At 36.8% G+C, this 12203-nt stretch overlaps 1 protein-coding gene across 2 annotated transcripts in view; it reads left to right on the forward strand.

Moving 5' to 3' along the window:
- Positions 1 to 12203, forward strand: part of LOC149804381 (anaphase-promoting complex subunit 1-like) — a 253928-nt gene that overhangs the window by 179269 nt on the left and 62456 nt on the right. For both annotated transcript variants that reach the window (XM_089939582.1, XM_089939590.1), the window contains 2 exons: positions 208 to 282; positions 7780 to 7856. In XM_089939582.1, coding sequence (XP_089795708.1) covers positions 208 to 282; positions 7780 to 7856 — 152 coding nt within the window. The remainder of the gene's footprint in view (positions 1 to 207; positions 283 to 7779; positions 7857 to 12203) is intronic.

Consider the following 12203-nt stretch of genomic DNA (forward strand, 5'->3'; position numbering starts at 1 on the left):
ATTGACATTGATTTTTTTACTTGGCTCAAGGCTGTTTGGATGACTACTACATATGTTCTGTTGATATTTGTTGCCATGTTGATCAGTAGGCTGCATCAGAGTTTTGGAAGAATATGATATGTGCAAATTAGAGATGTCCATCTGTTTTTATAACTTGTTTTCCTATGATGGTGCAGAATGTAAAACAACAATTTCCTTGCCTTGCAGACTCTAAGCAGAGGATTGGTGATGTGGGATAAAGTCCTTCCAACATTTGATTACATCAAATCAAACATACCTGAGGTAAGTCAAATCATAGTTGGAGTTTTATACAACTTTGTCACTGCGTTATTATGCAATGAAGCAGCCAACAACTAGCAGTATGTGCATGTAATGTAGATACCCCACCACTGTGCCAGCATTAAAGCTTCCAACAACTAACAATATGTTCATTTAACATAGATATCCAACCACTGTTCCAGCAACTGACTTATCCCACCACAGTTTCAGCAATTGACTTAATCACAAAACTTTACACAGGTCTGATGGGTGGATGAATGCCACTGTTGAGGTTTGGCATAAAGATACAATTTCACTTTCTAATTGCACATGGTTAAAAGGAGAAGAAAAGATCAAATTTTGATATCAAGCATAACAACTGCAATAATCACATACAATGCTGTAAACCAGGATAACTTGTTTATGATTTGTTTGTTCAACCAGGCCCCAGGATGATTTCACTGATATGTATACATGTATTGCAACAGGAGACTACTACTACTAGTACTTCTACTACTGCTACTTCTTTGTTTCAGGAAGGTAGCTCAGTTATAATACAGGGTTCCCACAGTCAAGGATAATTCTTGAAAAATCTTTTTTTATCTTGCCATGTAATGGAAAAGTAACAAAAGCTTTTTGCCAAGGAAAGTTAAGTTCAAAAATTTAAAAGTCTCTTCACTTGTTTGTCATTCATTAGTGTCAAAGTGGGTGGAATGGCTGGCTGTAAGGGGAGGAGAAGGTCATCTTTATAAATAGCTGTTGTGTGGTTATCTATCCTATCATGTTGTTCAATATTATTGTTACCTCCTGAAAAAAAATCCAACTTTCTGGACTTTTTGTTGACTTTCTGGACATTTGGTGGTAAACATTAAAGATTTTGTCATGAAAAAAATCATATTTGTATTTTAACCCTGAGAATACCTATGTATTTTGCCATTTATGCTGCCCAATTTTTGGTGTGTATATCAGAAAGTTGTAGTTCATTAACAACAGTTGCATAATAATCCGAAATGGCAAAATTAGGTGCCATGCATTAAAATGGTAAATGCATTAACCATTTTGAAACACATAAAAAATAATAGATGATGATATATTCTATACGTGCACAAAGGTGAAGCAAGTGACAATAACACATGAAGTATAATAAATTGTTCAAAAAGCATGGTTTAAATTCTTTCATACTTTCAAAAGGTTTTGATGCTTCAGAATATGAAAGTAAAGAATTTCATATCATTGCTCCTGACTACACCTAACAACTGTTTGGTATTAGACTTTGAAAGTTTTAAGGAGCCTTATGTAGTTGGTCTTATAGGCATACAAGATCAGCAGACAGTTTTATTGAAATGTGAAATATGCATTGATTCACAAGAAGATAAATATATATGCAAAATTGGTGTAGCTTCCAACAGAATGTAATAATTGAATTTGATTGAAACTTTATAAAACTTTGATTCAGATGGCCGGCTGTTACATTAAACTTTTCAGGGTTATTGTGCATAGATTTCAAAGATAAATGATGGGTACAGAAAATCAGATTACTGGATCAAACTGTTAAAATGAAAACACAGAGTATTAATTGATGGTAGGAATCTATTTCTTGAAGATTTTTTTTACAAAATTGTTTGGTTTCAATTTAAAGATATGCGTCTTGTGCCTTACTTTGGTATGGATATATCTTAAATCATGACAATTTGACCTTACTAAAGTAATCAGATTTCATCAACATGGATGCTTTGCAGTTTTGTGTTTGTGACTTGAATAGATGGGTTGCAAACATCTTCCATGTGTTCATTTAAAAAAATTATTTTAACTTCTACAGGTTTCATTGTCTACAGGTTTCATTGTCTACAGGTCTCATTTTCTACCTGCTCTAACATGAGTATGCAATTCATGTAAAATTCAAGCCACAAGATGAAAATTATGCCGCAAAGTTCATAAATTTCATATAAATTTAACATAAATGTAATTTTTTGTTATTATATGACAAATCATAATTTTTTCATCAACACTTTGGTGAGTTTTTTATGGGAACTTGATTAAGGAATCCATCAAAGAAAATCTCGGACTTTATGAGGGAACTTGATTAAAGAATCCATCACAGAAAATATTGGACTTTGTGAGGGAACATAGTTTCTCCATCAGTTACATTGCCTGATTACATTACATTAGGACAACTTTCTCTGCTACCGCCAAATCCAGTCCTCCCGTATTGATGAAAACTGGCCATGCATTTTATATATATATATATATATATATATATATATATATATATATATATATATACAGAGACAGAGAGAGCAAATGTTACAGGTTAAATCCCCTGTTTACCCACTAGTTGCTTACTGTAATACCCAGATGTACCAGTTTTCACTTTCACTGTCATGCTGTAAAGATGTCTTCTGAAGAATCGATTTAATCTTTTTCTTGAATTTTATTATTCATCATTTATTTTCAGTGGTATTGCAAGTCAGAATGTTGTTTTCATTTAGTGCATGCAACATTTTGGTGAATTTATAAATATTTCTGCAATTATTGTAAAGTTTGTTATTGTCAACTGTGATTTCTGTTGGCTACATTAGTTTCACTGGAGAAAATTTCGTTCACTGTGCTTATCAACTCTCAACTAAGCCGTTTCATTAATGCAATTTACATTTATTTCAGTTTATATATATTTATTTTATGCAGTTGTTTGTTCCCTTTGTTACAAAGATGATATCCAAATGCAAGAAATGCAGATGATTTAAGGCCATGGAGGTTGGAAACCAGACATATCAATACATACAACTGCACATTGGCAAACACATGTCTAACAAGATATCCGGGTGGGATTTTGGATTTACAACAGGACACTTTTGATGGTGACACAAATACAATGTTTAATGACAAATGACTTGAATGAGAAATGAATTATGATTAATATGTGCATATAATATCCAAATACTCGATCAATTAACATAATCTGCACGATCTAAATAATGAAAATACAAATAAATGACCCGACACAGTACAAGGACAAGGGGTGAATGATTCACAGTGATTTCACAACGAAAGAATGATGTGTTTTACTCTAATAGTAAAAATGTATTCACTGAAATAGTGAAAATGATGAAAACAAAGGGACAGATGTACAAAATATCTTTACAGTCCCAAAAACACACTGGGTATTACAAACTCCAAAGATTAGCCCATGGCTTAAAGATTACATATATGGAGTTACACACTCAGTCATCAGCACACTTAGCTACCAGTCACACTATCAGTGCCCACCAATCTCGGTCAGCAGTGCCAGATCACCTGCTACTCGACCAGCAACACTGTTTACGCAGCTCTACAGCTGCTATGGTTCAGCTTCACAGCTGATATGGTCAACTTCTATGGTTAGCTCTGCACCTGGTACCACGTTGACTCGGATCACTCTGGTCAGCTATACAGCTGCGACTCCAATCACTGGTCACTCCAATCACTCTGATCACTTTGGTCAGCTGAAAATATATCTAACACCGTGTACTATGCATGACATGGGCACATACGATAAGACATAATGACATTATATACAGTAAGCTACACAGATTACATTGTCGGCACAATAATTATAAAACAATACACAAGTTCAGAAGTGAACCAAATTGTGTCCGACAAGAATCCTACGGTACTAAATGTTTCTTAAAAATACAATTTTATATATTGCTAATATAAATCTCTTACTAAGTCACAAACAAAAATAGAAAATGTTTGCATGATACTATGTAAGCCGAAGCTACATAGAAAATACAAAAATAAATGTGGTAGTACGATACTTATAACAAAAATAAACATGATAGTATGATAGTTATAATTTATACACAGGAAATTAATAACTCACATACCTCTACAGATGAAGGTGTGCAAGTCCTTAAAGTAAACCACTCAATGACAAGACGTTGCATAATGTAGAGGTTTTGACCTACGGTGAGGTATTTATACACAGACGATGCCGCAATACATTGTGCGCTGGAAGTATTTGGATGTATCCCTCGATTTGGGGAGTTCAGGAGGACAATCCCCATGTTGAATGTCAAATGGAAATTCTTAAAACATGTTGATCCGACAATGGAAAGGACAGAAATTAGTTAACAGCAGTAATTGAGGAAATCTATAGCATTTTGTCTCTATTGGAATATCCTCCTCCACATTTAATCAATTCGTCCTACAGGGTCCATGCCTTAGTGGATGTAGATGATGAATCTTGCCACATATGTTAAAGATTGCAAAATTAACGGCGCATCTCTTGGAGCATTCATGATCCCAGTAACACATCATGTACAGATATATTTTATCCACATGTACCTGGTCTAGAAACAGTCCACAGCTTCAAGTATTTGACCTCTTGCAATAGATGATTTTTTTAATCTTGCTAAGAAGGCCACTAACTGCCATTTTGATTTTTCTAGGCATTCCCTCCCTTTCGGTTCCACACTTCTGTTAGGCTTTCGAACTGAGGAGGTGAGAAAGCAAGAGGCACAAGAGATGCCCTTTAACTTTCAGTGCTTTCTCCTATCTCTGCTTGACCTTTTTAGAGATGTGCACTTTAACTTTCGGTGCATTCTCCTATCTCTGCATGACCATGTTAGGGATATGCCCATTAACTTTCAGTGCATTCTCCTATCTGCATGACCTTGTTAGGAATATGCCCTCTAACTTTCAGTGCATTCTCCTATCTCTGCATGACCTTGTTAGCAATATGCCCTTAACTTTCATTGCATTCTCCTATCTCTGCATGACCTTGTTAAGAATATGCCCTTTAACTTTCAATGCATTCTCCTATCTCAGCATGACCTTGTTAGCGATATGCCCTTAACTTTCAGTGCATTCTCCTATCTCTACATGACCTTGTTAGGAATATGCCCTTTAACTTTCAGTGCATTCTTCTATCTCTGCATGACCTTGTTAGGGATTCGCCCTCTAACTTTCAGTGCATTCTCCTATTTCTGCATGACCTTGTTAGCGATATGCCCTTAACTTTCAGTGCATTCTCCTATCTCTGCATGACCTTGTTAGGGATATGCCCTTTAACTTTCAGTGCATTCTCCTATCTCTGCATGACCTTGTTAGGGATCATACAAGAAGAGGGGTGATTGTTGCCAGAGGATTTGCGATGGCGATTCTCAACAATGGCAGGTTTTTCTTTATTTCTCCTGGTGATGCAAACTATAGTGGTCATATACCCCTATTTTCGCAATTAGGCAGGTAGGAGAGGAACATCATTTCTCCTTTTCCAGGTCTTCAGTCAGTTGTCAGTGAAACCCCATCACCCATATCCTCTAGTGACCCACCTCAGGCTCAAGACTTCTCCCTTTTCATCATATTTGGACCAAGCATTCTCTCAAATGTAAGGTGATCCTAATCATATCAAAAGGTCTCCGGATTTCATTGTCCAAACCCCTCCATGTTCATCATCCTGCCTTCAGGAAGGAACTCCCAAGTGATGGAATAGTTTTTACAATAGTTTTCTGCTTGTAAAGGCAGTACAGATAATATGAAAATTGTACACACAGGGTGTTTCCAGAACATTTGTGGTTACCACGCCCAGTGGCAATTGAGACCTCTGATAGAAACAAGACAAGTACATGATCAGTCTTGACGTGTCCAATGTGCACTGTCATATACCAATTCATACAGTCATAATCTAAGCCCTTGTGCCCTCACTAATTGCCACAGAGATGGTGATGCTCCTGCATGAGCATAACAATAAGACATTCAATAATTGTGGTTTTTGGTGCACAACATGAAGAAACTCTTCTCTTGGGTTTGTGCTTTGGGTCAATCTGATGCTTGTCATTTCTTTTTCGTTTTTCCCCCCCATCCCAGAAGCATTTGCTGTACATGCTCTTTTAATAAGTTGAGAGGTAATGGTGTATAGCATTCCTCCATAAATTTTGACTATTAAGGTAATTAAGAAATAAGGGGCACAGACTGTAGTAGCTCTGATTGCTCTAACATCCTGGATCAAGAGTTTGCTCGATGTAGCAATTGTGTACCCAGACAAATTATAGTGACCTCCATTTTGCTCAAGCAGTCGAGATTACCACTATTCCAGTTATGTCCAGAGGAACTCCTTCACTCCAGGTTCCTTTCAGGGATGTCCTGATCAAAATGGAGTTTGAAGCTTCAGTCGTGGCGAAGATTGTAGCAGATGAAGACACTTTGAGGACACACACAGGAAATCTTTTGCTGTCAGTGATTGGCATCACATCAGTGACGTTACACCACTTAGCATGCATTTCCTGAGGCAGACACCTTTCTCCTTCTCTTTGAAGACAAGGTGTTGTCCCCTTTGATAATCAAAGGACGCTGTTCCATGATCCTAGACATATTCAGGCTTAATGCAAGAGATGATTTTGCCTGCAATATGGTAATCTCAACTTGTGGTCCAATTTTGACATATTAACCAGACCATGCTTGCTCACTTTATTCCCAAATGGAATCTCTGCTGGATTTTGACATGGCCAAAGTTTGAGTCACCATTTTCCCCACTCAGAAGCAGCTATCGTTCATGATTTGCAATTTATGTTAGCTGTTACTCATTGAGCTACATACAGTATCCATAGATCTGAACTACATGCAGTAGCGTTCTGACAGTCAAGTCATTCTAATGATATAATTTGTTGCTTCCTTCCTTGATTTATCTTTTGAGAGATGCAGAGCTGCAGCACGCTGTACATACCCTCAGATGTTATCTGAGACACCCAGACAATATTCACAACTTTAATTGACTTTTGCCACCCTTGTTGGAAATGCAGGGCATAACCCCACAAGTACTGTCCATATGGCCAAAGGGAGTTTTTAAATCAGTGTAGTCAGAACTATCACAGGATCAGGTACGCTAATAAAGATTTCAGCTCATGAAATGCAAGTGGCTTCTATGATTATTGTCTTTGACCCTATATTTGAAGGATTTTATTTAAAAAAATGTTTTTTCACTTTTAGCATTTCCATATATGTTGTAACCTATTTTCTTTTATGCAATTCTTTATATTTACATTTTTCAAACTGTACCTTTAATTGGCACCATATAGCCATTATTACTGATGTGCCATTAAACCCTAATACATGCATTCATGCAATTCAACAAACCTCTAGACCAGGGGTCTCAAACATGCAGCCCACAGGCTGCATGTGGCCTGCCAAGCTGTATCCTGTGGCCTGCAAAGATTGGTGTCACAAGGTGTCCTGAGAGATAGCAAAGGTGGTGCAGCCCTTGGGCCATCAAAAATGCCCTCATGTGGCCCTCAGGGTGGTTTGAGTTTGAGACCCCTGCTCAAGACCATTTAATAGGCACAAGGTGAAAATTCAGTCAGATCCTTATAATGTTGTATGATCAATTACTGTGATGGCCATATGTGGGATTCACCTTGTATGATGTATGCATCACATCTCATGATATTTTTGCTAAGATACAAAATGGGTTACTGCAGTGTCATATCATTGACCTTGTGTATTGAAGATAGAATACAATTATTGGATACATTTTTATCTATTTAGATCCTGACAAAGTATGCTTTCCAGAAGAAGGAGGAGGGTGAAGATGATGATAGTTCCATAGACTATGAAACAATGAGGTAGGTCTTATAGGCAGGTTTATTTCCTTAAGAAGTATCTACACATTACCAGTTGTTGTTGTTGTAGAGATTAACACCATTTTTCAGCACCAGATGGGCTATACATGGTGGTCAGTATCAGTGGTGGAGGAAGTGCCTTGAAAAACCCTGGAAAGCACCATCGACCCACGAGAAGCTACTGGCAAGCTTTCTCACATACCCACATTGCATTACCAATTGTGTGTATGCATGCATATGCATTTGTGCATGCATGAACCCATGTTGTATCATGTGCAATTTATCTCGTGTGTTGTATCTCACTCCTTGATATGCCTAAGACTGCAAGCAACATGCAATTCTGTAATTTGGTATTTAGAATTGTTTCTTGAAATATTTGCTAGATAAACGATAACAGTCATTAAAATTAGATGCATGCTTGACACTACAAAAGTAGAACTGACTTTTCACTGCTGTCTTGCTTTTATTGTCTTTTACCATAATTTGCCTTGTATAATGCCTTTCACACTGTAAACAGCATAGAGCTTGATTGGCCTTTCACACTGTAAACAGCATAGAACTTGATTGGCCTTTCACACTGTAAACAGCATAGAGCTTGATTGGCCTTTCACACTGTAAACAGCATAGAGCTTGATTGGCCTTTCACACTGTAAACAGCATAGAACTTGATTGGCCTTTCACACTGTAAACAGCATAGAACTTGATTGGCCTTTCACACTGTAAACAGCATAGAACTTGATTGGCCTTTCACACTGTAAACAGCATAGAGCTTGATTGGCCTTTCTCACTGTAAACAGCATAGAGCTTGATTGGCCTTTCACACTGTAAACAGCATAGAGCTTGATTGGCCTTTCACACTGTAAACAGCATAGAGCTTGATTGGCCTTTCACACTGTAAACAGCATAGAACTTGATTGGCCTTTCACACTCTAAACAGCATAGAACTTGATTGGCCTTTCACACTGTAAACAGCATAGAGCTTGATTGGTCTTAATGTAGATAATTGTTTATTTTGTTTATTTGAAATCAAACATGGAACAAACACCATTGAACCTGATCTGCCATAATGTACAGCAGATAAATGTTGATACAGTCTACTTCCATTTTTTGCATATTTGACTTACCCATTTCTTGCATTTACGCATATCAACACCCAAACAGAAATATACACCTCAAGACATGCGTCGTTCATGTATATACATGAATGCAAATCATGGGTTCCCAAGCAGGAACAACCAACTTTTTGTTAGGGACACAATATACACATAGATTGGGGAGATGCATTATTGTACTGTTCACCTGAAAGTAAACATGAAAAAAACAACATAGAATCAGTGCTACCATTATTTGCTAACAAGAAAATGATAACGTTTACTTGAAATCAGAAATTGAACAAACATGGACCCTGATCTACTTTTGCAGCATGCAGTAATTTACTGTGTTTCTTTCACTAAAATGTATTGTATTAAAATCTTAAGTGTGAGATATATTGCTGTTCATTCAGTTGCAAGCTTAAAATCTGCAGTCTGATTCACAGATATATTGCTGTTCGCTCAGTTGCAAGCTTAAAATCTAAAGTCTGATTCACAGATATATTGCTGACTGTACTCCATAAAAGCACTCCTGTTGACATCACTGTATTTTTATAACGCTCTGGAGATGAGCTGTATTAAATGCCATGATAAATGGAGGTCAGATTCTAATAGTTACCATATTATATATATCGTACACAACTGCAAAAACAATGTAGCCGCAGCATAACTCATCAGCAGATAAGTATCTGTTTTTGTTGTTGTTGTTGACCCACATTAGTGGGTAAACAAGATATAGCAGTCACTATTTTACTGACAATGGCATCAGCATCATCATTAACAGTTAAGGGTTTGATTATTTCCTAAATTCTTTGATGGATTTTGTTTATACTTCATAAACATCGTTATGAAACTAAGACAGTTACTCTGACATGATGGCCTGGCCCTTTGATATTGGGATCAAAGTCATAGTCATAGAAGATCACAATGAGGAATTTGTAAAAGTGTTTTCTTTTGCTTCTCTTTTCCTCTAGCCCCGTATGGAGTTTGTTTATACTTGGGATGAATCATCATGAAGCTAAGACAATTCATGTGATGACACACAGACTTGTACCTGGGACCTTGGGGTTATGGTCACAGTCATAGAAATTTGGCATTAAGATTTCGGTTTATTTCCAATTTGCTTATTTTTCCTAAACCCCGACATGGATTTTCTTCATACTTTTAAGTAAATCATTATGAGGTTAGTTCATTCAGTGATGTGCTCTTTCACCTTGTTGACCATGGGGTCATGTTTTACAGCAATGCTTAAATTGTGGGCTTATTTAGAAGGTCATGGCCTCCTTGTTTCTTTCTGATTGTTATAGCAAACATTGTAGATCCAGATCTTTAAGTGTGTTTTATATCATAGGTCTATACTGTTATAATGGCATATCATAGGTCTATACTGTTATAATGGCATATCATAGGTCTATACTGTTAATTATTGGGTACATCCTTTTTGGGTCTAACAAAGCTTGTTCCCAGATCCCATTGTAATATGCATTGACATCTCTTACCATATATACTTGTGTATAAGCCAAATAATTTAGGAAAAAATAAAGCCTGGAAGAAGCGGGGTTGGCTTATCTGTGGGCGAAGTCTAAGTCTGAAAATTGTAAAGCATTTTTTGTTGATTACTGATATTTATTGTTGCTGTCGATCGCTGAAGATGAGATCACATGCCTAATGATGCCACATGGCTCATATGATATGTGCTGTCTTGAAGTGAAACAAATATTTTTTCTCACTTAACTGGTAGGATAATAAATGAAAAACGTGTATTATGATACTTTACGTCAATTTGACAGATGTCCATCCACCAGAAAATGCAGCCATACATTAGTAATCTTTCAGTCAAGTATTTAACCCTCAACTAATCAGTAATCATTAAACTCTACGGTACCATGCAAATACATGCTAGTTTATTTCAGTGTTAATATGAAACTAAATTAAATAAAAAGATTTGAGAATTATGATACTGAAGGTATTTACGACAGAAACAGTTTGGTATCAAGAGTAGAAATGCATGTATGATAGTCTTAAAGCAACTGTAGTGAGAGGCTTCATAGGGGTTTGTTGCACGCATGACTAGGAAAGGTAAATAACAGGCAAGTAGCAATATACGAGTGGGATTTCTTTGACAGGTATCTTTAGAAGTAAAATGCAGCCACTGCTTATCTTATACTGTTGTTTAGTTGTTTGTAAAGCAAAGTTGTTTGTTAGTAGTAGAGTGTTGTACAATAACTACCAGTTAATCTGTGGTAAATGCCTCATGTAATGGGTTTGTTCTGTTGCACAATGCCAATGACTTTACTTAAAGATACCAACTCTCTGATGTATTGTTTAAGAGATAAGGTAGTGGACATGGTTTCTGCTCAAAGTTATAACTGTCAAAATACTTGAACAGTATCCATGCTGAAAACCAATCATATTTTGGTATTCAAACCTAACGTTACTGAATATGCAGAAGAAAGTAACAACTGTGCTACAGCATGTAAATTTGTGTGAACAAGAAGCAAGTACGGGAACAGCAGAAAAGCAATGCAACATTAGAAGAAATACCAAGAACCAAGAAGACTCGTCAGACTAGGATTGCCTTGTTCCCTGAATTGAAGAAAAAACTCACTGGTTTTGTAAGTGAATGTTGACAAAATGGATACATTGTCACACAAACAACAATTCGTCTGCATGCTATGCAGATGGCGAAAGATGACAAGATGGCAGATTCAGAATTTGTTGCATCAGCCTGTTGGTGTTCTCCTTTTATATACCTGTTGGTTTCTGCCTCAGGTAGCAAAAGAAGATTGCACAAGAACCATTAAAATGCTTGGAAGAAAAAATTGAATCACTTAAGCAGTTCATCACTAAACGCAGGAAGGAGTGCTCATTCAAACTCACAAATCGGAAATATGGATGAGACGCCTATGACCTTTGACTTACAAAGCAATAAAACAGTCAATGTTGTTGGTGAGAAAACTATTCTGATAAAAACGACCGGCCATGAAAAAACCAATTTCACAGTTGTTTTATCCTGTTTAGCTGATGGATCAAAGCTGCCTTTTGTCATGATGTTTAAAAGGAAGATGCTGCTCAAAAGCATGCAGTTTCCTGCTGGTGTCATCGTGTTCATGCACATGAAAAGGGATGAATGGGCGAAAGTGGAACAGTTGAATGGTTGGAGAAAATCTTGAACAAGAGATCAGGTGCACTTCTTCAGAAAACGTCAATGCTTGTCTGTGACATGTTTCGAGCACACAAGACAGACAAAGTAAAAAAG

This window comes from Sinohyriopsis cumingii, chromosome 2, assembly GCF_028554795.1.
Source record: "Sinohyriopsis cumingii isolate HCF-2022 chromosome 2, ASM2855479v2, whole genome shotgun sequence".
NCBI lineage: Eukaryota > Metazoa > Mollusca > Bivalvia > Unionida > Unionidae > Sinohyriopsis > Sinohyriopsis cumingii.